The sequence below is a fragment of the Pan paniscus genome, chromosome 21 (genome assembly GCF_029289425.2).
Source record: "Pan paniscus chromosome 21, NHGRI_mPanPan1-v2.0_pri, whole genome shotgun sequence".
Lineage (NCBI taxonomy): Eukaryota > Metazoa > Chordata > Mammalia > Primates > Hominidae > Pan > Pan paniscus.
In genome coordinates, this window is record NC_073270.2 from 56,318,809 (window position 1) to 56,344,963 (window position 26,155).

A 26,155-nucleotide genomic window follows, 5' to 3' on the forward strand; every position below is an offset into this window, starting at 1 on the left:
TCGGCCTCCCTGCCCTCGCTGTTCCCCAACACTGCCAGCCCTGCTGCGGGGTCCCGGAGGAGATGGGCTGAGGATCGTGGAGACCAGCAGGAGCGTGTGGCCCAGGAGCAGGGAACTGGGTGTCCTTGGGCCTTGCCAGGTCCAGGCTCAGCTAGGACACGGCTCTCACAGCTGTCCTGGTTGCCTCCAGCCACAGAAGAAGGTGAGGGCTCCAGAGAGGCCACCTTTCCAAAAAAAGCACAGTCATGGCCCTAGAATGTAAAAAATCCAAGTGTTAAGAAGGAACACATCAAAGGAAACTTCAGCAGTGAAAACTTGAAGCATTAACCACAAAGCCTCTGCCTCCACCACACACAAAGAAACGGCTTTAGTTACTCGCAGAAAGTCTTCCTCTTAGGATAGCGCATGTTTAAAATCATAGGGGTTTGGTTTGTTTTGTTTTGGGGTTGGGGTTTTTTGGGGGTTTTTTACCCTTGCCTACCTTTTTTAAAAAATGAAAGTGTTTATTTGCCCAACAATAACAGATAGGGAGCTTGCCTAAGTGTTCTGTTGATGATATAATGTATCTTGTCTTAGAAAAAAACTTTTTCAGTGAAAGGTGGTTTTTAAATTTTTTCTTCCCTCCTTAGTAGCTTGATTAGTAAAATGTGAAGTTACAAATGTGAAGCAAACCCCCACCCTTCACCACTAGTCAGCAATTTTGAGTAAAGAAACAAAGCATCAGGTTCTCACAGCACACACTCTCTTCGAGGGAAGGGGAAGCCTGGTGGCCTGTGGAAGCCTTCAGCATAGCTCCATCTGCAGGCTTCTGACCCTCAGCACTACTGACACTTGGGCTGGATCATTGTCTGCTAGGGATCCGGGCAGGGAGTGGCTGTGCTGGGCGCTGTAGGAAGTTTAGCAGCATCTCTGGCCTCTATCCACCAGATGCCAGTAGCACCCCCTCCCCAGATGTGGCAGTCAGATGTGTTTCTGTCTAGACTCCAGACTTTGTCCAACGTCCCCTGGTAGGCCAAATTGCCCCCGGTTGAGAACCACCGCTCTAGATGGTATTGAGGGTTGGGAATTTTAAATCAAGACATTTATTCAGAAATTACCAGATATAGTAGCATTTGCTTCTTATTTATTTCTTTGTTGCTAAGTGTTTGGTAAAACCTCTTTGCTGTGAGCACAAGGTTTGCTTTAGCAATTGTTGTCACATTACAGCAAGGAGTGGTGTCCAGCGCTGTAGTTATGTGTTTGAGCAGTGTCCAGTGCTGTAGTTATGTGTTCCAGCCTCACCAGGCCCTGTGCTTCATTGTCTCCCACTCAAGACTGACCACAAATGGCCCACAGATCCACTGTGACAACCTTTCCCTTTGGGTTACTGTGGTGGCATCGAGAACATGGCTGGTTGGCTTTGCTGTAGTTTACTGTGATAACTGTGCCAGCAGTCCCTGTTTTCCTTTGTTAAGTATCCCATTCCACTGGAGGATTACTTGGGCATGCAGATTGGCATGAAAAGCAATGTATGGTTTGAGATTGTTAAAGTTTCTTTGGGATCAACATTTTCAATTCTGTATCAGCATTATCCCTCCCAGAGGGCTGGCTGGGAGAAATCATGAGAAGTTACAGTATCTTATTTGCTCAGCTCATCTAATTATAAATGATCCACACAGCTTGTGGTAAAACCAGCTTTTAGGGAGTTTTCATTTAATGCATACTTGTCTTCTGATTTCCTTCCTTCACCAAATAGTGTAGGATGCTCCCTCTTACTTTTGGCAAACATGCCTGGTATCTTTTGGGACCCTGGGCTTCCTGGAAACCAGTTATGCAGAAGATGATTGTGTGTGTTAGACTGGGGTCATCCAGATGGCTAGAGTTCTCACTGGTTCTGTTTAAGGATTGACTTTAGACACCTCAGTGTAGGCTGCACCATGGTGTAAGGGTTGGGATTGTTGTTTAGAAGGGGGAAGTAAGCAAGGTGAGTTTAATTGGCCATTGCAGAATCTCACCCATATCTCCCTCCTGAAATCCTCACTAAAGCTGCCGTTTGCTTTCAGGTGCTTTCATGCACAAGACACTGCATTTTGTATCACAGGGTCCGTATAATTCATTTTTCTCTCGTACTTAGTTCTCTGTGTTAAGAATTACTTACTTAGTTCTCTGTGTTAATAATTTTTGGCGAAACCAAATTACCCGTCACAGGGTTACTGTAGATGTCTTTCATAGGTTTTCTAAACACCACTTGCCCACTTGTTTGGGAAGGCCCCAAGGACTTTTTAACATCTGCCTTCATGGTGGAAACAGCAACTACGAGAGATGCTAGCATGTTGGCACCGCCATGTTCCTCTGGTGCCAGCCCAAGATAGGACTCAATTTGAGGCCTGGTGAAGTACTATGTTCTAATAAAAATCCATCTACTTTTCATGGCCGTATATATCAATGTAATAGGGTAACTGGAAATGTGATCTTGTGCCTTTTAAAAATTTTGTGTGTTTAAAACAAAAATTTCTATTGGAAATGACAGAGCATAGCTTGTTGCTGTAGACACCCGAGAGTCCTTAAAAATAAATATTGGGTGATTGACACTTAGTTGTATGACAGAATTCCTCACTTGTACAGTTCCAAAGTCTTAGTCTTTACCCAGATTACAGAGGGTTATTAAGCATTAGGTTTGGTTTTGAAAGTGAGTGCTTGCTGTCTGGAGGTGAGCTTTAAGACTCGTCTGCCCTGCTTATGAGATGAGGAATGGTGGCCTCTTCCTCCTGCATTTCTGTTCTTCGCTTCCTTCTCTGTCTGCTCACTCTGTGGAATGCCCACCCCAGCACGGGTGGGGTGGAACCTGTCAGATCAGTCTCTTGTTTCTGGGGTCTTGAGGCATTATAAGATCTAGTTGTTAGAAGTGTGGGATTAATTCATCTTTTCACATTCTTCTAAGTTCCTGCTTTTAGCTGCCACACCCACTTTGGCTAAGTGGGGGTCTTGCCATGTAATTAGCGCCTCCATGCCAAGTGGCAGAATTGCTTCAATGGTGACAGATTGTCCCCATTCAAGAGTTCACTTTTGGCAACTCATCATTGATCCAGGAAGGTGACATGGATGAAACTGGCTAAGACTTCAGACAGGCTTGTGTCCAGACTCTTGAGAAAGCTCCGTTGGCTTCTGGTCTGGCACTGTGAAGTTTGCTGTGATGCTGGCACCACAACCTGGTGTTTCCTAATTTGTTTCTCCCACATTTTGCTTTGGTTTTGTCTTTTGGGCAGCTTCCAGCTCCAGTAGAGCAGGACCAATAGGCATTTGTGGTTCTATATTCACCCTCCTCACGTGCTTCCTGGCTCCTCATTGCCCCCAGATGATGCCACAGGTCCCTGGGCCTGCTGCCAGTCGTCTGTGATCTGGGCCTCTGCTGGCCCCTTCTCCAGCTGCTCTTTTCAGCCTCTTATTTGCAGTCACTGCCTGGGAAATCCTAGTCATCCTTCAAAACCTGCCTCTTGCACAGAGCTTTCTCTGATCTCTCTTTTCTGTAACCTTGGCTGACCTGAAACATTTCCCTCTTCTGAATTCCTGCTGCATGTCCGTAGGACAGCAGCCCTCCCCCATAGTCCACCTTGTCACTGCTGGGCACAGCAGTGTCTTCTGACAGACAGCTGGCCCTGAAGTGGTTCCCTTCACCCACACCATCCTTTGCCCCAGAGGAGGTATTGAGTGGGTCAGTGCACGTGAACTGCCAGTGTCATTTGCCAAAGAGCTGTTGACACACGCTGACATTTCTTTTGCTGCAAATCATAAGGGCTTTGAGCTTCCCTCTGTCCAGGCACATGGTCAGGCTGACCGACCTGGTAGCTCTGCCCCTGCTGACCTGCCATTTTTATCCACAACAGTTATCCATGAGCAGAAACATTTGTGTAACTGAGGCAGAAAACTTAGTTCAAGTAAAATGTCACTAAATTCGAGTCAGTTTTTGTCTTAGACCCTAAATGAAACCAAATTTTCATAAATTTGCTTGTTTTAAAGAAAAATTTAATGAGCTACATTTAAACTGAGAACATCAGATAGTGTCTGAGATTATCAAAATAGAACATCAAAAGTATTTTTCTGAATGAACTGAACCAAACCAGAATGAAAGGGCAAGCCCTGGGGAGCCCGTCTCCAAGCCTTCTCTGAAAGGGAGTCTGTATTTGGTGACAACTGCTCAGCCTCTCCAAAGGGCCTCACCTGCTGTCTCTCCCAGTTTTATTTTTAATTGCCTGTGAGTTTTCTGTGCAGGGTAAGGCACCTACATTCTATGCCAGCAGCCTGATCAGGTCCTGGGTAATGTTTGAAATGGCTACACAGAGGAGTTTCGAAGCCTTTTGTTCAATCTGGCTTCACCTCGTAGACGGTGAGAAAGCGTCAGAGCCCTGCAGGATCCCGTTGCCATGTTTGACTGGGGAGCTGATGGGTTTGGAAGTCTGAGCCCTGTCTGCACAACCTGCCCCAGTCAGCAGCTTCGTGCCCCCACCCCCATCTCCCCATGAGGCAGGCATCTGTGCTGACCATGGCTTCCATGTTCAGAAACCCCCAGGCCTTTGAGTTATCATGAAGCTTGTGGGATGTGCTCCAAGCCTCCTGCCATAGAAAAACTGCCATATTGCTCACAATAATTCACTGTTATTTGTTCCCCCAGTTAAAATGCGCACAATACTGGCCACAAAAAGAAGAAAAAGAGATGATCTTTGAAGACACAAATTTGAAATTAACATTGATCTCTGAAGATATCAAGTCATATTATACAGTGCGACAGCTAGAATTGGAAAACCTTACAGTGAGTATAGCACACACTTCAGCACTTCAGGCGGCTACTGGTTCACATGCCTCTTCCTTTATCCCTTGGGTGATATTACCTAATGTCAGTGTTCCTGGCTTTTGTATACCCCGAGCAAGATGTGGTTTGGGCACTGTGGTGAGCGGAGCTTACTTGTGTACCTACCAAGTGCCCAGGGAGGGTGGAGGCCACAGTGCTCTCTCTGACCTTTAACAACACTTAACACCAGTTCTTAGGGAAAGGAGAGTTTCTTACCCAAAAGACTGGTTCCTGCTTGTGCAGCTGCAGAGGGACTGGAGCGGCAGCCTGCAAGTCCCAGTGAAGCATGCTGCCTTCTTTGTGGTCCTCAGTCTTTGAGTCTGAAGAGAGGGAAGAAGGGGTATAGGGGCTCACTCCAGTTTCATAGCTAGTGAAAGTTTTCTGGGCCAGGTCTTGGGTTTTTTTGTTGTGGGAAGAGTTTATAACACCAGCTACTTGCTTGGTAAAAGTTGGTCTTGGAACATGGCAAGGCATTGTGGCAAGCAGCACTGCCGCTGAACGCGCTGCTCCTGGGGCTTCGGAATAATTCCCCTGGATCCGTAACTTGGGGGTGTTCATGTCATTCTGGGGAACAGTGGAGGGAGTGCGCGGCAGCACCTGGGGGCACCAGTGAAGAGTGGCCAGCCACCAACCTCTAGAACCTAACTGGGGTCGAATCCTGGCCCCACCTTACCAGCTCGTCACAGTGTCTCCGTTTCCTCTTCTGTCAAACTCAGGTTTTGCGAGGGTTCTGGGAGGTCCTATACGGGAAGGGTTAGCAGTTACCATGGGTGTGTAGCACGGGCTTTATCTGAAGGGAAGGTGGAGCCGTAGGGAGACCATGTGGAGTGGGGCTCCAGGGCTGTGTGGGTGGGGAGGGATCTGCTTCTGGGTTACCCCATGCCTCCCCTTCTCAAGTACTACTTCTTAATCATCATGGCTCCTGCCATTCATTTCATAGTTGATGTAAGCCAGGTGCGGTGGCTCACGTCTTTAATCCCAGCACTTGGGGAGGCTGAGGCCAGGAGGATCACTCGAGGCCAGGAGTTCAAGACCAGCTTGGGCAACATAGTGAGACCCCCGTCTCTACAAAAAAACAAAAACAATTAGTCAGACATTGTGGTGCTCCCCTATAGTCCAGCTACTCAGGAGGCTGAGGCAGGAGGAGTGCTTGTACCCAGGAGTTCAAGGCTGCAGTGAGCTATGCTTGCACCACTGCACTCTAGCCTGGGTGACAGAGCAAGACCCTGTCTCAAAAATAAATAAATAAATAAAATAGTAGAAGTAAGATCTAGAATGTAGCACAGGTTACCAGGACGTAGGCAAGGGGTTCGGGCTGCCTGGCTCTTGAGGATGGTAGCAGTGCAGCTGATGCGAGTGCTTTCTGCCCTCTGGTGGTGACCGCGCCGGAGTCACCAGCCCTGCCATAGCCCTGATGGGGCAGAGGGTTCTGAGTACGGTGGCTGGAGGTGCTTTCTGGAAGATTCTCAGGAGTAACATGGGCAGTGTGTTGGAATGTGCTAGAGGATTTATGCAGTAGCCTTTTAAAAGAATGCTTTTTAGCATTTGCAAGCCTGACATTAAGAGTGACTTCTGGGAAACTATTTGCTTGTTGAGGGAAACTGAATTTCAACAGAGCAGAAGAGCTGTGCGCTTTTTGCTTGGCAGAGTGAATACAGCCAGCTCAGAGGTTTTGATGTTAGGATCTGTTTGCTCCAACAGACTTTGTTTTTAAAAGGCTTTTCTCAGCCATAGCTGTCTGTTCTAGCACAAGGCTGGAATGAGTTCCTTGTGAAAGAGGTGAGCAGGTGTGAGGGAGGGTGTCAGTGGGCGGTAACCCACACCTTCAAGGATTAAAGGAAAACTTGCATTTGGCATGCTTGCTTCTTATTCAATTTTAAAATACATTTTAACGGCCGGGCACGGTGGCTAACACCTGTAATCCCAGCACTTTGAGGGGCTGAGGTGGGTGGTTCACGAGGCCAGGGGTTCAAGACCAGCCTGGCCAAGATGGTGAAACCCCGTCTCTACTAAAAATACAAAAAAAAAAAAAAAAAAAAAATTAGCCGGGCGTGGTGGCGGGCACCTGTAATCCCAGCTACTCGGGAGGCTGAGGCAGAGAATTGCTTGAACCCAGGAGGCGGAGGTTGCATTGAGCCGAGATCATGCCACTGCATTCCAGCCTGGGCGACAGAGCAAGACTCTGTCTCAAAATAATAATAATAATTTTTTAAAAATACATTTTAAGTCCTTTTCTTCCCCACCTGCCCCCACCCCCCAAATAGAAGAGGTATTTCTTCTTCTTTAATGTCGTTAAGGTTATATGGATACCATTTTCTAGAGAGGAAAGAATGATGGAATTGCCTAGTGTGAGTCTAGCAATTATCCTAACATACACAAATTTCTCCTTGTTCTGTGCCAAGATACTGTATTTAATATTTAATGAACATTAAATATTACTTACTAGTGTATTTAATGGCTGAGGCAGGGTTAAATATGTATTATTTTCATCCCAGCAGAGTTGGGGGAGGTCCTAGTAACTATGCCATGAGCTCTGTGAGGGTGAGGTGGTGTCTTTGCCCCCGCCTCCCTGGCACGGTAACTGGCACATGGTTGGCATAGTGTGGACATTCGTCAAGTGAAGGAAGGCATCATGAGCAGATCTCTGGCCTGAATCCTTCTGCCATCAGCTGCTCTCCAGGTGGCCCTGGCACTGGGCCACAGGGAAACCCTCCAGGCTGGTATGGTTCCTGTCTGTGGCTGTCTTCCCGGGCCCATGTTAGGAGACTTTCACTTCCAGAGCCCTTTCCCTCTCAGGGCCTTGCTTACCAAGTGACTGGTTCCCATTTACTAGGAGCTCTTAGGTCATTGAAGATGTTGCGTACTCCCCCCAGCGAGGGCTGCCTTTTGATCACAGCCGCCAGAAGCCTCAAGGAAGGAGCAGAGCTGGAAACAGACGCCAGGCCATTGCTTCTGTTCCTCTGGGGCAGACCCAGCCATGGAAGAGACATTCTGGGACAAGGGCTGGGGTCCACCTTTCAACCGTGTCTGCAGCAGGCTCTCAGCACGGACTCTCTGCCTCCAAACGTCCACCTCCTCGTTGGAAAATGGATGGGAGTGCCTGCCTGGAGCAGCTGGTGGGAGAGCGCAGCGCCAGCACGCAGGACACACTCGGTTCATGGGCTGATGCTGTTTGCATTGACCGCCTCTTCAGCTGGGTGTTGAGCCACACCTTGGAGTCACCAGTCTTTGGAGACCAAGTCTGCTACTTTTTTCTGTAAAGTGACAATCCTCTGAAACCTCCAGATCATCTTGAAGCCCCGTCTGAAAGTTGCCCAGAGCCAGTGCCTCACCTGCTGTTCCTTGTTCACTTTTTCACGGGAGGCCTTGCAGGGCTTTATGACAAGATTTTGTGGGTGGCTGCCCAGCATCATTGTGACTCGTGAGACAGAGAGAAACCAGTTGTAACCATGTAGACAGTGGAAGTGATAGGGAGAAAAGAGGTGAGGGGACTCTTCAATCCGAAGGGAAATGAAGTCTAAGCAGGCACACCCTGCAGGTTCAGTGTCAAGCCCAGGGCCTGGCCCCAGGGTGTGGTATTTGTTGACTGGGTGTGTGGACCCTGGGAGAAAGTCTGAGAATTAATGTTCCTCTTAGAGGTAGATGAGTGGAAGGTGACTCTGTGTGTACTTGGAATTAGTGATTTCTGTACAGATGATGCTTTTAGAATCATCATGAGTATTTTTCTCTTTCAGACCCAAGAAACTCGAGAGATCTTACATTTCCACTATACCACATGGCCTGACTTTGGAGTCCCTGAATCACCAGCCTCATTCTTGAACTTTCTTTTCAAAGTCCGAGAGTCAGGGTCACTCAGCCCGGAGCACGGGCCCGTTGTGGTGCACTGCAGTGCAGGCATCGGCAGGTCTGGAACCTTCTGTCTGGCTGATACCTGCCTCTTGCTGGTAAGGAGGCCCTCGCGGGTGCCCTGGGGAGTTCCTCTACCTGCTCTGCTGTGATGTTTTTTCCTAAGTAGAAACTGAAGCACTCCTCTTCCAAAATACAGAGACTCACTGTGTTAGTCTGTTTTTGCGTTACTAATAAAGGCGTACCTGAGACTCGGTAATTTGTAAAGAAAAGAGGTTTAACTGGCTCCCGGTTCTGCAGGCTGTACAAGCATGGCACCAGCATCTGCTCGGCTCCTGGGGAGGCCTCAGGGAGCTTCCAGTCATGGTGGAAGGTGAAGGGGAGCAGGAGCAAGAGATGGGGTCCCAGACTCTTAACCAGATCTCTTGTGAATGCATTGCCTCAGGGAGGGCACCAAGCCTTTCATGAGGGACCTGTCCCCCTGACCCAGACACCTCCCACCCAGCCCCACCTCCAACACTAGGGATCACATTTCAGCATGAGATTGGGAGGGGACAGACATCTAACGGTGTTATTAACGTTGCCCTTGAGAATTGGACCTGGCTGACTTATATCTCCTCTCTGGCTTTCAGATGGACAAGAGGAAAGACCCTTCTTCCGTTGATATCAAGAAAGTGCTGTTAGAAATGAGGAAGTTTCGGATGGGGCTGATCCAGACAGCCGACCAGCTGCGCTTCTCCTACCTGGCTGTGATCGAAGGTGCCAAATTCATCATGGGGGACTCTTCCGTGCAGGTCAGCATTGCCTTTGTTTGAATCCAGGTGTGACCATTTTAACTTTTTTGTCTTTGAAGGAGGCTGTCAGTTGTAAAAGTTCAAACACCGTCTGGTGTCAGGGGAAATAGCTACCCTTCATGTTTAAAATAGCTAGAAAGTTGTCAAAATGTTCACCATGTCGCACTTTGTGCCTTTGAAGTGCTCACATAGAGAGCATTGATAGGAAGACGAGACTTTATTTTCAAAAGATTTCATCTTCCAAGTACATGGCTGCAGCCCTGAGAGGCCGAGAGCCCCTCGCCAAGCCGTCATCTCTGCTCATGCAAAGGGATTTCCTGACAAACCAGCCGAAGTGAACACTAATAGGACTTCCTCTTGCTGCTCTTTCAAGGATCAGTGGAAGGAGCTTTCCCACGAGGACCTGGAGCCCCCACCCGAGCACATCCCCCCACCTCCCCGGCCACCCAAACGAATCCTGGAGCCACACAATGGGAAATGCAGGGAGTTCTTCCCAAATCACCAGTGGGTGAAGGAAGAGACCCAGGAGGATAAAGACTGCCCCATCAAGGAAGAAAAAGGAAGCCCCTTAAATGCCGCACCCTACGGCATCGAAAGGTAATATGATTGGGTCCCAGCTTGTTGGGGTGAGGGGAAATGACTTTCTGTTCTAGAAACACACGCTGGTACTGAAACCCTGTGGACGCAGCCTCCTGTTGGCAAGCAGCGCTTCTGCATCCTTGGGGAACAGGGCGTGTGGACCACAGCCACTCCACTCCTGGCTGCTGGAGGTCCGGTATTGGGCATAGGGTGGCCGCAGGACATGAGCCACTTCTGTGGGCTTCTAGTGCCACCTTGTGGTGCTTGTTGGAATGAGGGGCTCGGAGCCACCAAGTAGGGTTTTTCTGCCCCCACCCCCCCGACGACAGCGCCCTCCCCCAGGTTTCCGGACAGTCCTGAAATGTGATGTCCAGGCTTGAGTGCCCTCAGTCCCCACAGTGGTCCTTTGGGGAATGTAACCTTTTTTATGTGGTCTTGATTAAATCCCATTTTACTTCCTTGCAGGTTAACAACCATTATTGAGTACCTATTGATATGTGTGGTGTACTGAGTTAACTAGAACATGTCCCCTGGTCTGTGTTCTAGACCATCTTGCTGGGAAAAAGGCAGACCCAAAGCATATTTTGGTGGGGGCCCATGGACAGTGATGTGATAGAGGTGTCCGCTGAGGTGGTCAGGGAAGGCTGCTTGCAGTAGGTGGCCGTGCACGGAAAGTTGCAGAATGAGCAGGTGTTAGTTCCAGCTGGAGATGACTGCCGGCTGTGCCCTTGGTACCTGCTTTCTGGAGGGAAGTTTTAAGACGTGTGCATACTTGACCCAGCAGTTGTATACATGGAGAAATTTACTTTGCAGCAACTCTCAAAACAAGTGTGTAAAGATGTGTATAGGTAGTTGTGTTTGTTGTGGCATTGTTTGTAGTAGTGAAAAATTAGAGACAGGCCAATGATACAACCAGGGACCTGATCAATTATGTTCTCTCCCGGTGTTGGGATATTCTGTAGCTCTTAAAGAATGAGATCTGGGTGTACTGATGTGGCCAGACATTGCAATTGCAGTACATGAGAAGGCAAATCATACAACAGTGTGTACACCAGTGAGTCCTCCAGCCAGATAAATCCTCACAGTGACCAGTCGCCCAGGCACCTTGTGAACCCTACCCTGGGTGTGGGTGCTATCTGAAGTACCTGGGGGAGGGGGTGACAAGTGGACTTCAGGCTGATGTGGGCCCTGGCCTGGCCCTCCCTCCAAGCAGAGGGGGCTGGCTCGCTGGAAGGTTAACATCATCCAACTCTGTCTACACGTGGCTTGTTTTTTCCTAGAATTCCTGCCACAATAGCAGCATCCTTGCCATTCATTTTCTCCAAAGTGAATAACCCATCTCTGCCCCTCTGATTCCTCAGCATGAGTCAAGACACTGAAGTTAGAAGTCGGGTCGTGGGGGGAAGTCTTCGAGGTGCCCAGGCTGCCTCCCCAGCCAAAGGGGAGCCGTCACTGCCCGAGAAGGACGAGGACCATGCACTGAGTTACTGGAAGCCCTTCCTGGTCAACATGTGCGTGGCTACGGTCCTCACGGCCGGCGCTTACCTCTGCTACAGGGTATGTTTCCACTGACAGACGCGCTGGCGAGATGCTCGTGTGCAGAGAGCACTGGCCGCTAGCCCGATGGTAGGATTCAGTTCTGTGGTGCATCTGAGCCAGTCTCAGAAGAAACAGATCAAAGGTTTTTAAAGTCTGGAACTGTGGAAGGGCTAACAAGAGAATTAAGGATCGATGCACTGGGGTTTTAAGGAGCCCTCTGGTCCCAAGAATATAAGAGTCTAATCTCAGGGCCTTAACCTATTCAGGAGTAAGTAGAGAAAATGCCAAATACGTCTGTTTCTCTCTCTCTCTTTTTTTTTTTATTCCTTTGTTTTTGGAAAAAAATAGAATTACAACACATTGTTGTTTTTAACCTTTATAAAAAGCAGCTTTTTGTTATTTCTGGAACAAAAAAAAACCAAGTAGGCACTTATGAAACTTTCTCATACCCTTAGGTGATGTAATCAGCCATATAATTTATATTTGATTTCCCAGGGAAGGAATCCCAAACTTTTACGAATGTAAACTCCCTTGGAGAAGAGGGTTAGGACGCTGTTGCGCTCAAGCCCCCCTCAGCTGTGTGCACACTGAGCCAGGACAGGGTCTTTGAGCTTTCCCGCTATAAGAAGAATAGCAACAAAAGGCCGTCTAGAAAAACAGAACCTGCCTCTGCTTCTGCTCAGGGTGTCCCTGCTGGGTTTCCATTGTCCTTTCTCCATTGCTCCCTCCTGTGACAGCCATCTTGCTCATGTACCAGCCCTCATCACCCCATCCCCATAAATGGGTGTCCTCGAGGCCTCTGCCTGGGGGTCAGAGGTCACCACAGGGTGGCCATTGGCATGTCAACCCGCTGTTAATTCAGAGGAGTGGGCTCCACCTCATTGGGAGAAGTGCCATTTCAGCAGAAATTCACACGTTAGACGTGTGTTGCTGTTAAGTAAGGGGAAGAGAGAGGACTAGCCTCAGAGCTCTGGCCATGGAAATGACCTCCTAAGACTTTTTCGTCGTTTTAAATATTTTACCTCTTTCCAGGTGGCCATCTGAGTACATCAGATGGTTTTGCAAAATGCAAACAATTTTTTCCTTGGGGATGATTTTTGGGGAGAGGGGGCTACTGTAAAAAATAAAACCAAAACCCCCTTTGCTCCCTCGGAGGTTGAAGTTGCCGGGGGGTGTGGCCGGGGTCATGCATGAGGCGACAGCTCTGCGGGTGCGGGTCTGGGCTCATCTGAACTGTTTGGTTTCATTCCAGTTCCTGTTCAACAGCAACACATAGCCTGACCCTCCTCCACTCCACCTCCACCCACTGTCCGCCTCTGCCCGCAGAGCCCACGCCCGACTAGCAGGCATGCCGCGGTAGGTAAGGGCCACCGGACCGCGTAGAGAGCCGGGCCCCGGACGGACGTTGGTTCTGCACTAAAACCCATCTTCCCTGGATGTGTGTCTCACCCCTCATCCTTTTACTTTTTGCCCCTTCCACTTTGAGTACCAAATCCACAAGCCATTTTTTGAGGAGAGTGAAAGAGAGTACCATGCTGGCGGCGCAGACGGAAGGGGCCTGCACCCGTCTCGGGGCTCGCCCCACCCAGGGCTCGCCCCACCCAGGGCTCCCTCCTGGAGCATCCCAGGCGGGCGGCACGCCAACAGCCCCCCCTTGAATCTGCAGGGAGCAACTCTCCACTCCATATTTATTTAAACAAATTTTTCCCCAAAGGCATCCATAGTGCACTAGCATTTTCTTGAACCAATAATGTATTAAAATTTTTTGATGTCAGCCTTGCATCAAGGGCTTTATCAAAAAGTACAATAATAAATCCTCAGGTAGTACTGGGAATGGAAGACTTTGCCATGGGCCTGCTGCGTCAGACCAGTACTGGGAAGGAGGACGGTTGTAAGCAGTTGTTATTTAGTGATATTGTGGGTAACGTGAGAAGATAGAACAATGCTATAATATATAATGAACACGTGGGTATTTAATAAGAAACATGATGTGAGATTACTTTGTCCCGCTTATTCTCCTCCCTGTTATCTGCTAGATCTAGTTCTCAATCACTGCTCCCCCGTGTGTATTAGAATGCATGTAAGGTCTTCTTGTGTCCTGATGAAAAATATGTGCTTGAAATGAGAAACTTTGATCTCTGCTTACTAATGTGCCCCATGTCCAAGTCCAACCTGCCTGTGCATGACCTGATCATTACATGGCTGTGGTTCCTAAGCCTGTTGCTGAAGTCATTGTCGCTCAGCAATAGGGTGCAGTTTTCCAGGAATAGGCATTTGCCTAATTCCTGGCATGACACTCTAGTGACTTCCTGGTGAGGCCCAGCCTGTCCTGGTACAGCAGGGTCTTGCTGTAACTCAGACATTCCAAGGGTATGGGAAGCCATATTCACACCTCACACTCTGGACATGATTTAGGCAAGCAGGGACACCCCCCGCCCCCCACCTTTGGGATCAGCCTCCGCCATTCCAAGTCAACACTCTTCTTGAGCAGACCGTGATTTGGAAGAGAGGCAACTGCTGGAAACCACACTTCTTGAAACAGCCTGGGTGACGGTCCTTTAGGCAGCCTGCCGCCGTCTCCGTCCCGGTTCACCTTGCCGAGAGAGGCGCGTCTGCCCCACCCTCAAACCCTGTGGGGCCTGATGGTGCTCACGACTCTTCCTGCAAAGGGAACTGAAGACCTCCACATTAAGTGGCTTTTTAACATGAAAAACACGGCAGCTGTAGCTCCCGAGCTACTCTCTTGCCAGCATTTTCACATTTTGCCTTTCTCGTGGTAGAAGCCAGTACAGAGAAATTCTGTGGTGGGAACATTCGAGGTGTCACCCTGCAGAGCTATGGTGAGGTGTGGATAGGGCTTAGGTGCCAGGCTGTAAGCATTCTGAGCTGGGCTTGTTGTTTTTAAGTCCTGTATATGTATGTAGTAGTTTGGGTGTGTATATATAGTAGCATTTCAAAATGGACGTACTGGTTTAACCTCCTATCCTTGGAGAGCAGCTGGCTCTCCACCTTGTTATACATTATGTTAGAGAGGTAGCGAGCTGCTCTGCTATATGCCTTAAGCCAATATTTACTCATCAGGTCATTATTTTTTACAATGGCCATGGAATAAACCATTTTTACAAAAATAAAAACAAACAAAAAAAGCAAGGTGTTTTGGTATAATACCTTTTCAGGTGTGTGTGGATACGTGGCTGCATGACCGGGTGGGTGGGGGGGCGTGTCTCAGGGTCTTCTGTGACCTCACAGAACTGTCAGACTGTACAGTTTTCCAACTTGCCATATTCATGATGGGTTTGCATTTTAGCTGCAACAATAAAATTTTTTTCTAAAGAACATGAATTTGGGGTGCTTCCCATTTTTTTCTTTGCTTAATAGAGCTAAACCAGGATGAGTAACTCCTGTTTCTTTCTATCCCTGCTGATGTGAAACAGATGTTGTCAATCAGCTGGGGTTAGAGTTTTCCACTTCTAAGAATTAACCTCAGCATCCCTGCATTGCCAGCACCCTCAGGCTGGAGCGCTTTCCTTGACTGTGAGCTTGTTGAACACCTTAGGCCTCAGCCCATTTCCTTCCCAAATTGACGCTTTGCCTGTGTAGGGCCCTCAGATAACTTAACAAACTTACCAGTGTTGTTTGAAGAACAGTGTTTTGAGTTGTAATCTCAAAACCATATCCCTTACCCAATTACCTGTAAGACACAATGGTTACCACATCTCAGTACGTAAAGTCCATTTGATATAGAATTGACTTAGAAATAAGACAAATTAGTATAGTTTTTCATTTGTGTACAAAATTAAACAATGTAAATTCCCCCCCAAAGTGATTTTTTTGACTTTTTGTTTTGAAGTAATTTTGGACTTGCAAAATGTTGCCAAAATAGTACGAAGAGTTCCCCAGTACCCTCGAAGTTTCCTCGACTGTTTCAAAGCTGGCTGCAGGCCCAGGCTCATGAGACTGGGAAGAGGACAGGCTGTGGTCATGTGGACCCACAGGGGCCTGGGGCTGCAGAAGTCAGTGTGGCTTCCACCATTTCAGGTATAAAAAAGGGCATCTAAGCTTTCAAGAAGAGGGAGGATGCTCTAGGGCAGTGGTCCCCAACCTTTTCTGGCACCAGGGACCGGTTCCATGGAAGACAATTTTTTCACAGGCCTGGGGGTGGTGAGGGATGGTTTTGGGATAGAAACTTCCACCTCAGATCATCAGGCATCAGATTCTCATAAGGAGCTTGCAACCTGATCTCTTGCACACATTCAGTTCACAATAGGGTTCACGCTCCTAAGAGAACCTGATGCTGCAGCTGATCTAACAGGAGATGGAGCTCAGGTGGTCATGCTCAGTCGCTCGCCACTCACCTCCTGCCATGCAGTACAGTTCCTAACAGGCCTCAGACCAGTACCGGTCTGTGGCCTGGGGGTTGAGGACCCCTGCTCTAGGCTGGTACTGCTGATGCTTAAAAAGAGAGGGTTTGCCAGAAATCAGATGGGACAAAAGGGCAAAGGCCGTGCCACAGAGTGCCCATATAGGGGAGAGCACGCCTGGAGCCTTCGAGAACATGCAGAGAAGCCTGGAGACTGCGTTTACCGGAGCTGCTGCCTGAGGCCACCCTCCGAGTGTCCCCACAGCGCACCACAAGACCACAGGAGTGACCTCCTCACTGGCAGGTATTTGGGGAAACAACTGCTGTCTACTCTTTTGGGTAAAAAGTGAAACACCAATAGTTTAATTGAAATTTCAGAAAATTGAACATATGAACAAGGCAAATAAATACTAAGTTAAAAACACAAAATATGTCCAGGAAGTATCGATGAGAATGTTCAAGTTAAAGTTCTCCAATGCCATTGCTACAGCAACCTCAAACCCTAGGTTCTCTCTGCACTATTAACACAGACATCTCAGGACATGGTTTGCTTTTTTTTAAGACTTAAATAGGAAACTAATTTTTCTTTCTTTAAAGCAATTGCGTTCTTCAGTGAACTCTTTCTTTAGGCCAGTTGATGGCTTCTTAGCGGTTTATTGACGAGACCCTAGGGTAGCTTCCGAAGCTGGGTTGATTGCATTTGGGTGCGGATGGCCAAAGTGAGTGGCCCTACTGCCCGTGCTGCTCAGGGCTCCTGGGCTGATGTGGTGGCTTCTTCCCTTTGTGCTGCTGAACATAGGGAAAGTGAGGTTCACAGTCCACCAGCCGCCGTCTGTAGCTCCACCAGCACTCTGGCAGCAAGTCAGTTGGGCTGAGAGTGTGGTTGTAGAAACCCTGGCTTTGTGCCTTCCCACCTTCCCCAGCTCACCAAGGTGACACCTGGCTGCTGCTGAAATGGCCTGAGCAGTCTTGCATTAGCAGGGCCAGCCACCTGCCAGCCTGCTGCATCCCCAGTGCCTCTTGACGCAGAAGTGCCGAGCAGCTGACCGGCAGTGAGGCCTGGAGTTCTACACACTTGTCTTGGAGCCTTTTATTTAGGGCCTCAACTTGCCTGGCCTTGGCCCTTTTGTAGGTGGCCACCTAGTTTGGCTCAGCTCTGCATCTCGGGGAAGGTCACACAGACCCTCAGCCAGAAGTTGAGCGCTCTGTTGAGGCCGTGCAGCCCCTGGAATGCTGTACCTTTGCCTTGCTTTTTTCTGCCTCTGTACAAAAGACCAGCCCATGCCCTGGGGCTGGGTCAGTGGCTGGAGTCTCAGGTAGAGCTCTGGGCAGCTCACGCTCCTGGAGGAGTGCACAGCACCATTACCCAGAGTGCAGGCTATGTCCAGGCTGGGCAGCAGCAAAAAAAACGATGTGAGATTTGTGCTCATCAGCCAGGATTTTTTAAAATATTGTGATTTCAATATCTGCCTCCTGGCAAAAGACTTCTCTTTGTTCTGAGCAGAGCTTGTCCATCTTCTCAAAAGCTAACCGTCCTTTTTCACCTGAAATAGCAAAGGGACCTGTCAGCGGATTGGATCCTGCCTTGGCACTTCCAACTCTCCTGGGCCATGGTGGCCCTAGTGCTTAGTGACTGTGGGTCTCAGTGGTCTCTGCAAAGCGGCAGGGGAGGGACTATGTGCGGGAGCCCCCACCTGGTGACTCACGTGGCCTGGGGGCCTTGTCTTTACCTCTAGGATGTTCCGCTGAATGGGAACCCTGCCTCGCCTCTGGCTTCTATCCCAAAGGTCTAAGAAGACAGCGAACACTCCCTGCCACCCCAGCCATGGAGGAGGCCTGCCTTGGCAGGATGCTACAAAGGGTGGAGGTCGGCTCTGTGCCAGGGCTGCTAACGGTGCCCATCCCGGGTGCCCCAGAGCTGTTCTGCCTGCTGGGAGAGCTGGGTGTGGCCTCTCGCAGATTCTAAGGGCCCCAGGAACCCCGCTGCGCTGCACAGTTTGTGCCACTTTTTACCGAACGACAGTGTGGTTTCCCGGGCTGCCGCCCGCACGGCCTCCAGGTCAGACTGGCACAGGCTGGCAATCTGGTCGATGCTTTCAATGCCCTGTTCGAGATTAGGAGAAAAAGAACCCTTTAGGGGGCCTTCTCAACAGCAGGTAGAGTCCACTTAGTGGCCCTGCAGGGCCAGTCCTAGCATGGTCTCTGGGGCCTCAGCCCCTTCCTTTTCTCCAGGCTTCCAGGTTTTTTAGGTGGCCTCAGGTTCATGAGAGGCACCTCTGGACTCTGGAAGCGTCTCGCCTCTTCAGCCCTTACACCCGCTAGGGAGCCAGGCTGTTAGCAGAACTCGTCATCCTGGATGCCTGCTGAAAGGCTAGAATTGAAAAGGAGACCTGCTGCTTTCTGGACCTTCCTGCCTCCCTCACGCTCTCCTTGCCCTACTCTCCAGGACAGCCTGTGCCAGTACTTCGCCCAACTCAGGCACATGCCCCCGGGCTGCTCCTGCAGGCCAAGGACCGGCATGCGCTGCAGCGCCCTCTACTGGGCACCTGGCCCTCGCTGGTTTTCTGATCCTAACCAGCTTCTCTTAGAATTTCCTGCTGATCCATCCCAGAATGAATGGGAGTTCAATCTGTATTGAATTATCTTTCATCTAGCAACTGTGCAATTCCAAATGCAGGTGAGGTTGAGGGAAAGCGGGCATCCCCTCACATCCATGGGATCTATGTGTGGGTTGTATCAGGAGTCTCAAAAATGCTCATATTCTCCGGTCCTAGAATTGGGTCTAGCCTAAGGAAATAATTCAGAACTCCATGTTTTTTTAAAGCTTTATGCACAAACATGATCATAATGACATGATTTATGATAAAAATTGGATGAAGTAAACTTTCCTATGAAAGCAGCTGAGTAGGTTAAATTAAGGTATACACTTGATAGCCCCTTCATAAAGAATTCTCAAGTGAAAAAAAAAAAAAAGACAAAAAAACACCACAAATAAAGAATTCTAGGCTGGGCACGGTGGCTCATGCCTGTAATCCCAGCACTTTGGGAGGCCAAGGTGGGCAGATTACGAGGTCAGGAGATCGAGACCATCCTGGCTAACACAGGTAAAACCCCGTCTCTACTAAAAATACAAAAAAATTAGCCGGGCGTGGTGGTGGGCGCCTGTAGTCCCAGCTGCTGGGGAGGCTGAGGCAGGAGAATGGTGTGAACCCAGAAGGCAGAGCTTGCAGTGAGCTGAGATCGCGCCACTGCACTCCAGCCTGGGTGACAGAACAAGACTCCGTCTCAAGAAAAAAAAAAAAAAAAAAAAGCTAAAGTGCTGCCAGTCTAACACAAAATGTTCTTATTTTGTTGACTGTTTTTAAACTATGTTTGGATCAACAATTTTAAATGCTCACACACACCCACAAACTTAAAATAAGCATACCAAAATGTCAACCATTGTTTCTGCTACATTCTAGGATGATGGATAACTTTCTTTTCTATCTCTATTTTATAACTTTTTTTTTTTTTTTGAGATGGAGTCTTGCTCTGTCACCCAGGCTGCAGTGCAGTGGCACGATCTCAGCTCACTGCAACCTCCACCTCCCGGGTTCAAGTCCCGAGTAGCTGGGACTACAGGCGTGTGCCACCACTCCTAGCTAATTTTGTGTGTGTGTATTATTAGTAGAGATGGAGTTTCGCCATGTTGCCCAGGCTGGTTTCAAACTCCTGACCTCAGGTGATCTGCCTGCCTTGGCCTCCCAAAGTGCTGAGATTATAGGCGTGAGCCATCACGCCCAGCCCCAGTGGAATCATTTTGAAGTTAATTAACCTTAACCCTAACCACAAGCAGGCTTTTCTGTCAGCCACTAATGGGGAAACGTCAGGCTCACCTTGAGGTGTTTGAGCGCTAGGCATGCGGCCTGCTGGAGCCTTGCGTCGTTCTCTGCCAGGGCGTTGGTGTAGAACAGCAAAGCCTGGGGAGAGTAAGGAGGCTGTGAATGGAGGGGTAAGCAGAAGTGGAGTCCATGGTTCCGGGTCCATCAGCCACCAGGTGCCGACAGTAAGGCACGCTGTGCCCATCTTTCTCTAAACAATGTTCAGGACACGATCGGTCCATCTTTGGGCCATGTGTACACAGTCACAAGATCTATACTGTGGTGTTTAATTTATTCCTAAAAACAGATCCCAGGGCTAATACAATGAAGAAAGCTATTTTTGTCTAATAATATTCCGGAAGTGCATTCTGAAACTGCTGTCTATAAAATGCTGAATCAGAGAAATCAGATGCCCAGCTCAGAACAACAGAAGAACTGATCATCCCATGTGCGTTGCCCTCTTCAGCTGAAAACGGGCAAGGCTGCTGCCTCGGGCCAGAGGGAAACCTGCCTATTCCCCTCAGCCCTCCTGTCCAATCCCAGCGGTGACCCTGCCCTCTTCGGTCTCACAACCATGGCCACATCAGTTCATGTCTTTGGGCCTAACTTGACTCAGCTGAAAACAAAGCTGGCACTTGCTTCATGTGTTATTGTAGGGTTTGTCAGAAAGCACACAGGGTTATGCCCGGCCCGCAGTGGAGTCCAGCGTCTGTGGCTGCAAAGGGAAACCTAGGAGTGGGTTTGCGCTCACTCAGTCGAGTGGCTGCACCTTCAACTGCACGGGTGGGGCGATGGAGGGGCCCAGGTGTAGAGTTGGCTCCAGGGACCTGGGCCCAGAGCCAAAAGAGAATGGCCGCCTTTCCATCTGCAGGTGGCTCTCCAAAGTGTCTGCTGCTTTGGGAAGACAGACTGGGAGTAGGATCGGGTCCTCCCGCTCCTCCTACACAGGGCTCTGGTGAAGGCTGTGAGGCCACATCGGTGTGGAAATGTCACACTGCCCACTGCCTCTAACCCCAGGGTCCCAGGTCATGGCAGCCTACTCCTTCCTCAGCACCCTCATCTAAGGCCAAGCGATCTGTCACTGGGTTGGCCCCCATCTCAGTGTTTCCTACTCTCTAAAGTCTGTCACATGAAGATGAAGGCCCTTTTTTTTTTTTGAGACAGAGTCCCACTTCGTTGCCCAGCCTGGGGTGCAGTAGCACAATCTCAGCTCCCTGCAGCCTCTGCTTCCCATGGAGGCCTTGTTTATATACCCCCATACCCAAAAAACAAAATACACCTGACTTCAGTGGATCCTTGAAGCCAACTACTAGTTTTCAGGAAATACAGAAGACAGGGAAATACATTAAACTACCGTTAAACTTCCTGCAAGCACCAAAGTCTAGATAGTCTAGGTCAACCTGGGATCGATCAAATTAATTGCAAGCAGAGAAAGAAACGGGGAAAAAACCTTTAGATTGATTGGAAGCCATCAGCCAATCACAATGTGTGTCCTTATGTAGATACTATTTTAACAAACAGGATGCTTGAGGCTTGGAAATTTGAACATAAGATATATGATATAAAGGAATTGATAGTTAATTTTTTAGATAAGATAATGGTGTTAGAGTTGTGATTTTTGAAAGAATTCGTAACCTTTTGACACATATAGTTAACTATTTAAGGTCAAATAGGATGCCTCAGGTTGCTTCAAAGTGATACAGGGGAGTGGAGGGGAAAGGGGCAGGATTGGCCATGGGTTGATGGTGGTTGGGCTTGGGTTATGGGTGCAGGTGGATTCATTATATTGCTCTGTCTACTTTTGCAAGTTCAAAAGTCTCCAAATAAAGAGTTAAAAACAACCACAAAGTAGGCGGATGGGCTCCAAGAAGGGCTATTGGCAGTGGAACTGGAGATTTCCTCTCTAGTCTGGAGCTGAGACCATCAGTGTAGACTATGCCCTTGATGTCACCCTTCCTGAACCCCTCAGGGTGTGGCGCCTTAAACGTACAGTAGTCACAGGCCAAGAGTGAAAAAGCAGAGAGGTCCATTCTCTTGGTTTTCAAATGGACTGAACACAATGACCCATTACCAGGTAGCCATGAATATTAATTGAAAGTAAATAAGGATGACTATCAAAACACTAAGAAAGGCTGGGCGCAGTGGCTCACGCCTGTAATCCCAGCACTTTGGGAAGCCAAGGCAGGCGGATCACAGGGTCAGGAGTTTGAGACCAGCCTGGCCAACATGGTGAAACCCTGTATCTACTAAAATTACAAAAATTAGCTGGGTATGGTGGTGGGCGCCTGTAATCCCAGCTACTCAGGAGGCTGAGGCAGGAGAATTGCTTGAACCCAGGAGGTGGAGGTTGCAAGATCGTGCCACTGGACTCCAGCCTGGGCAACAGAGCAGAACTCTGTCTAAACAAACAGACAAAAAACGCACTAAGAAAAACATTCAGCGTGCAAGTGACATCTCAGAGTGCCTAACAGATGTGTTGCTTTGGAAGCAGCAAGGTGCATTCATGTGTGTTAGATCGTAGCCCAGGTCCCTCCATCAAAATAGCTCACAGCTGCTGCAGCCCCTGGCACTCACTTCTTTGTACTTTTCCATGAGAACACCTGCTTACCTATGCCCACACATCTGTGGCCAGGGGCTGCCACCTGCCCTGGACAACGTACCTTTTCCCGGAAGCTTCTGTTCCTGACTGCACCAGCCAGGCGAGCGCTGGCCGCCCTGCACACCCTCGGAGTGCCGTCCAGCTGGAGCAGCGCCCAGGCTCTTAAGGTCTGGGGCAGAGGCTGGAGCTGGCCCAGCCGCTTCCCCTGCAGCTTCCGGACCGCCTTGGCCTGTCCCGCACAGTGAAGCTCCTCGATGAGTGTCACTAGAAGACAGGAAAGATGTGGGCCCGGGTCCCCTGAATGGGAGTTTGGCAGGACAGCTGCAAGTTTGCTTGGCTGCTGCCAGTAGCCACAGAGGAACAAATCCCAGACCCACCGGGATGATCACCAAGGCCCAGCCTGGACTAATTTCACAGGGAGCTCCTGGAATCTCCAGGAAGGCCTTTTAACAAGGGGTCAAATATGCTCCAAAAATTAATAAAACCACAGCCCACACTTCCAGGGACTCTGGCCAGCCAAGATCACCCTCCTACCCAGCTCTGACCTCTGTTCCGTGCTTTTTAAAGCTGACTTCCCTTGGAGCTAATATCAGCCCCCATCGGCTGAACACAGAATCTCATTAAATCGGGGTTCCCAAAAGAACAGTTGGCGGGGATGGATGTAGTGGTTCTCAATTATAACCTGAGAAACTGCATGTGACAGGGCTCCGTGGATATTCCTCTGCTATGACAGCCACCCACCCCAGTCTTACCTTCCTTGGTGAGCTGGATGAAGTGCTTCTCCAGGTCAGAGACGCTCTGCCTCTGCAGGTAGCCGTGAAACTGGAACCAGGTAATGATCTGTTGTTCTGGGAGCCCAGCTCCAGGGAGCAGCCCACCACAGCTGACCACCTGCTCCAGGAGCCTGCGGCATGCTGGCCAAAGGGGAGAGTACATCAGGAGAAACTGAGACCTCGACCCTCCACGCTTCTCAGCTGGGAGTAGCCTGGTCAGCTAAAAGGCTTTCTGGGCCGGGTGCAGTGGCTCGCGCCTGTAACCCCAGCACTTTGGGAGGCCAAGGTGGGCAGATCACCTGAGGTCAGGAGTTCGAGACCAGCCTGACCAACATGGTGAAACCCCATCTCTACTAAAAATACAAAATTAGCTGGGTGTGGTGGTGCCTGCCTGTTTCCCAGCAACTCTGGAGGCTGAGGCAGGAGAATCGCTTGTACCCGGGAGGTGGAGGTTGTAGTGAACCAAGATTGCGCCACTGCATTCCAGCCTGGGCAACCATGAGTGAAACCCCATCTCAAAAAAAAAAGGGTTTCTGATGGCACGAGGGCAGGTGTCCCTCACTGCATTCCCTGTGCCGTAGGGGAGGAGTGTGCCCAGCTGGAGTCAGGACTGTGACTCCAACTCACCCTGAGTCAGACCGTGTTGGGTTCATCCCCATGCCCTGGGCCCCACACCACACCTGGATCAAAATCCCGGAGGCAGGGCCTGGGAATATGCATGTCAACAAGCAGTCCAGGTGGTGCTTGGAACATGACTGTCACCTTTCACTTGCTCCACAGAGAAAGGCAAATTCTGGGGAAGAACGCAGTCCAGCCAGCATTTCTAAATACCCTCGTGGGCCCCTGCCTGCCTCCCTTCCCATAAGGTTCATTCTTTACCCGTCAGGCTCTGGTGGGAGGCATGGAATCTGTCCCCAGAAAAATGCTCTGGCGGCCGGGTAATCCCAGCACTTTGGGAGGCCAAGGCGGGCGAATCACAAGGTCAGGAGTTCGAGACCAGCCTGGCCAATATGGCGAAACCCCATCTCTACTAAAAATACAAAAAAAGAAAATTAGCCAAGCGTGGTGGTGCACACCTGTAATCCCAGCTACTCGGGAGGCTGAGACAGAAGAATCGCTTGAACCCGGGAGGTAGAGGTTGCAGTGAGCCATGATTGTGCCACTGCACTACAGCCTGGGTGACAGAGTGAGACTCCATCTAAAAAAAAAAAAAAAAAAAAAAAAAAAAAATGCACCGGCCCACCAAGTTTGCACGCAGCTTCAGGGCTCCACAGACTGCTCAGAAGGCCCCAGGTGGAGGCCCCTTCTCGCCCAGTGAAAGTGCGGTGACTCGCACTGAAGCTGAGAAACCTCCTCCGTCTGATGGCATGAAGACACAGAGGTGAAGACAGGGCTGAAATGAGGCCAGCTGTGGCCACCCTGAAGGCCCTGGAGACTCAATACAGCCTTTTTGTGGGAGGGGACGACAGGACAGAAGGGAACCCACCTATTTCCAGCTGTCCTGGGTACTTCCCTCTGACTCTGTGCAGGAAGGTTTTCTTGAGCTGGTTCAGCAGCGTCGTGGCAGGGCAGGACAGGACCCTGCCAGGCCCTGTGCACCCTCTCCACAGCTTCAGGCACCCCTTCGTCCGCGAGGCCTGTGGGATGACTGAAAGCCCCAGTTCAGAAACCTGAATGGTGACTCGGGGAGAGCACATGTCAAGGACCCGAAAGGTTTCCCTCCACTAGGACCTGAGGGGGTAGGGAGGAGGGGACGGTGTGGCTTGATGCGAGGTCCCTTCCCTGCATTCCCATGTGACACATGAGCAACTTTGGCTCTAAGCATCTTACCAGGGCCACCACCTGCAGTCCCCACAACAACGTGGGAGGGGCTGCTGTCACCAGCCTCTCCTTACAGACAAGGAGCCTGGCCTTCTGAGGGGAGGTTCCACGGGGCAGAGGCACAGCTGGGATCACAGCTACTGTTTGAGGGCACATTCTGCACCTTGAATGTGGCCTGGGGTTACCTCACTGAACCCCATGCAGTGCCCTCCTCCTATACAGATAGGGAAGCAGAGGCTCAGAGAGGTGAATCATTTGCCTAGAGTCACACAGCTGACTGAAGAGTGTGCTGCAACTCCAAGACTTGTCTCCCTTACCTCCCCGCAAAGAGTGTGTATCTCTGAGCCCAGCCCAGCCACAGCCTCCACTCTGGGCCCCGATTAACTCTGGCTATTAGGAAGGCAGAAGAGGCTCCCCGAGCTTTGATCCCGTCCCCGTGCCGCTCACATAGGCAGCCCCTGGGTGGCAGGCAGCTACTTACTCTCTTCAATGGATGTTGCCTTGCCGACTTTCTCAAAGTCAAGGACAGAAAGTGTCTCCAGAATGTGCTTTTGCTGTGCCACTTCTTCCAGGAGGCATTCCTGGACCAGCCTTGATAAATTAGGGGAGGCCAGTTTCTGGGAAGCAGCCCAGATGCTCCAGATTAGCATGGAACATGCCCACCGAGGTCAGCCGTTAACGGCTGTGGCTCCCACCTGCTTGTGCCCATCTCTTCTGTCCCGGGGGTAGCTCCCTGACTGTCATCTGGGGATTCCCCTTTCACCAAGGTGGCTGAGCTAATGGGATGCAGGCTGGGCTACCAGGGACCACCTTTGCCCCCAGAAGGAGGACCAACCTGCCTGAAAGTGAAGCCAACCCACATTGCAAAGCAGAACTGAGAGAGACCTAGTCCTGATAGCATTTGAACCCGTGCATCCAGCCGGGCCTGAAGCCTACCTCTGAGGCTTTCAATACCATGAGCCGATAAATTTTCCTGTTGGCTGAGCCAGTTTGCATTAGGGTTCTGGCACCTATAGATGAGAGTCACCACCAAAGCCTTTGGTTTAGGGCTTGGCCTGCGTAAGAGCCACACGAGTATTCACCCAGACCCTGGTCTGCCTCTCTTCCACTGGGGAATAGCTTCAGTCTCACGGGCTTCCAGGATGCAGGTCTGTCACCC

General features: G+C 49.9%; 2 protein-coding genes across 10 annotated transcripts in view; one reads left to right on the plus strand and one right to left on the minus strand.

Annotated features, from left to right (window-relative positions):
* The window catches only part of PTPN1 (protein tyrosine phosphatase non-receptor type 1), a 74,756-nt gene extending 59,831 nt beyond the window's left edge, over positions 1-14,925 (plus strand). The window contains exons 5-10 of the mRNA XM_003815260.5: positions 4,649-4,786; positions 8,560-8,769; positions 9,304-9,465; positions 9,839-10,062; positions 11,406-11,601; positions 12,836-14,925. Coding sequence (XP_003815308.1) covers positions 4,649-4,786; positions 8,560-8,769; positions 9,304-9,465; positions 9,839-10,062; positions 11,406-11,601; positions 12,836-12,859 — 954 coding nt within the window. The 3' untranslated portion in view covers positions 12,860-14,925. The remainder of the gene's footprint in view (positions 1-4,648; positions 4,787-8,559; positions 8,770-9,303; positions 9,466-9,838; positions 10,063-11,405; positions 11,602-12,835) is intronic.
* Positions 14,926-16,276: 1,351 nt separating this feature from the next.
* RIPOR3 (RIPOR family member 3) overlaps positions 16,277-26,155 on the minus strand; it is a 107,441-nt gene continuing 97,562 nt past the window's right edge. For 5 of the 9 annotated variants that reach the window (XM_063601223.1, XM_063601224.1, XM_063601228.1 and 2 more), the window contains 6 exons: positions 25,478-25,613; positions 24,662-24,823; positions 23,155-23,316; positions 22,464-22,666; positions 19,819-19,902; positions 16,277-18,047 (listed from right to left, as the gene is read on the minus strand). In XM_063601223.1, the coding sequence (XP_063457293.1) occupies positions 17,832-18,047; positions 19,819-19,902; positions 22,464-22,666; positions 23,155-23,316; positions 24,662-24,823; positions 25,478-25,613 (963 nt within the window). In that variant the 3' untranslated portion in view covers positions 16,277-17,831. Of the gene's footprint in view, positions 18,048-19,818; positions 19,903-22,463; positions 22,667-23,154; positions 23,317-24,661; positions 24,824-25,477; positions 25,614-26,155 lie in introns of those variants that run through there. The other 4 variants (XM_008968198.4, XM_063601229.1, XM_063601226.1 and 1 more) reach the window with 2 other exon arrangements.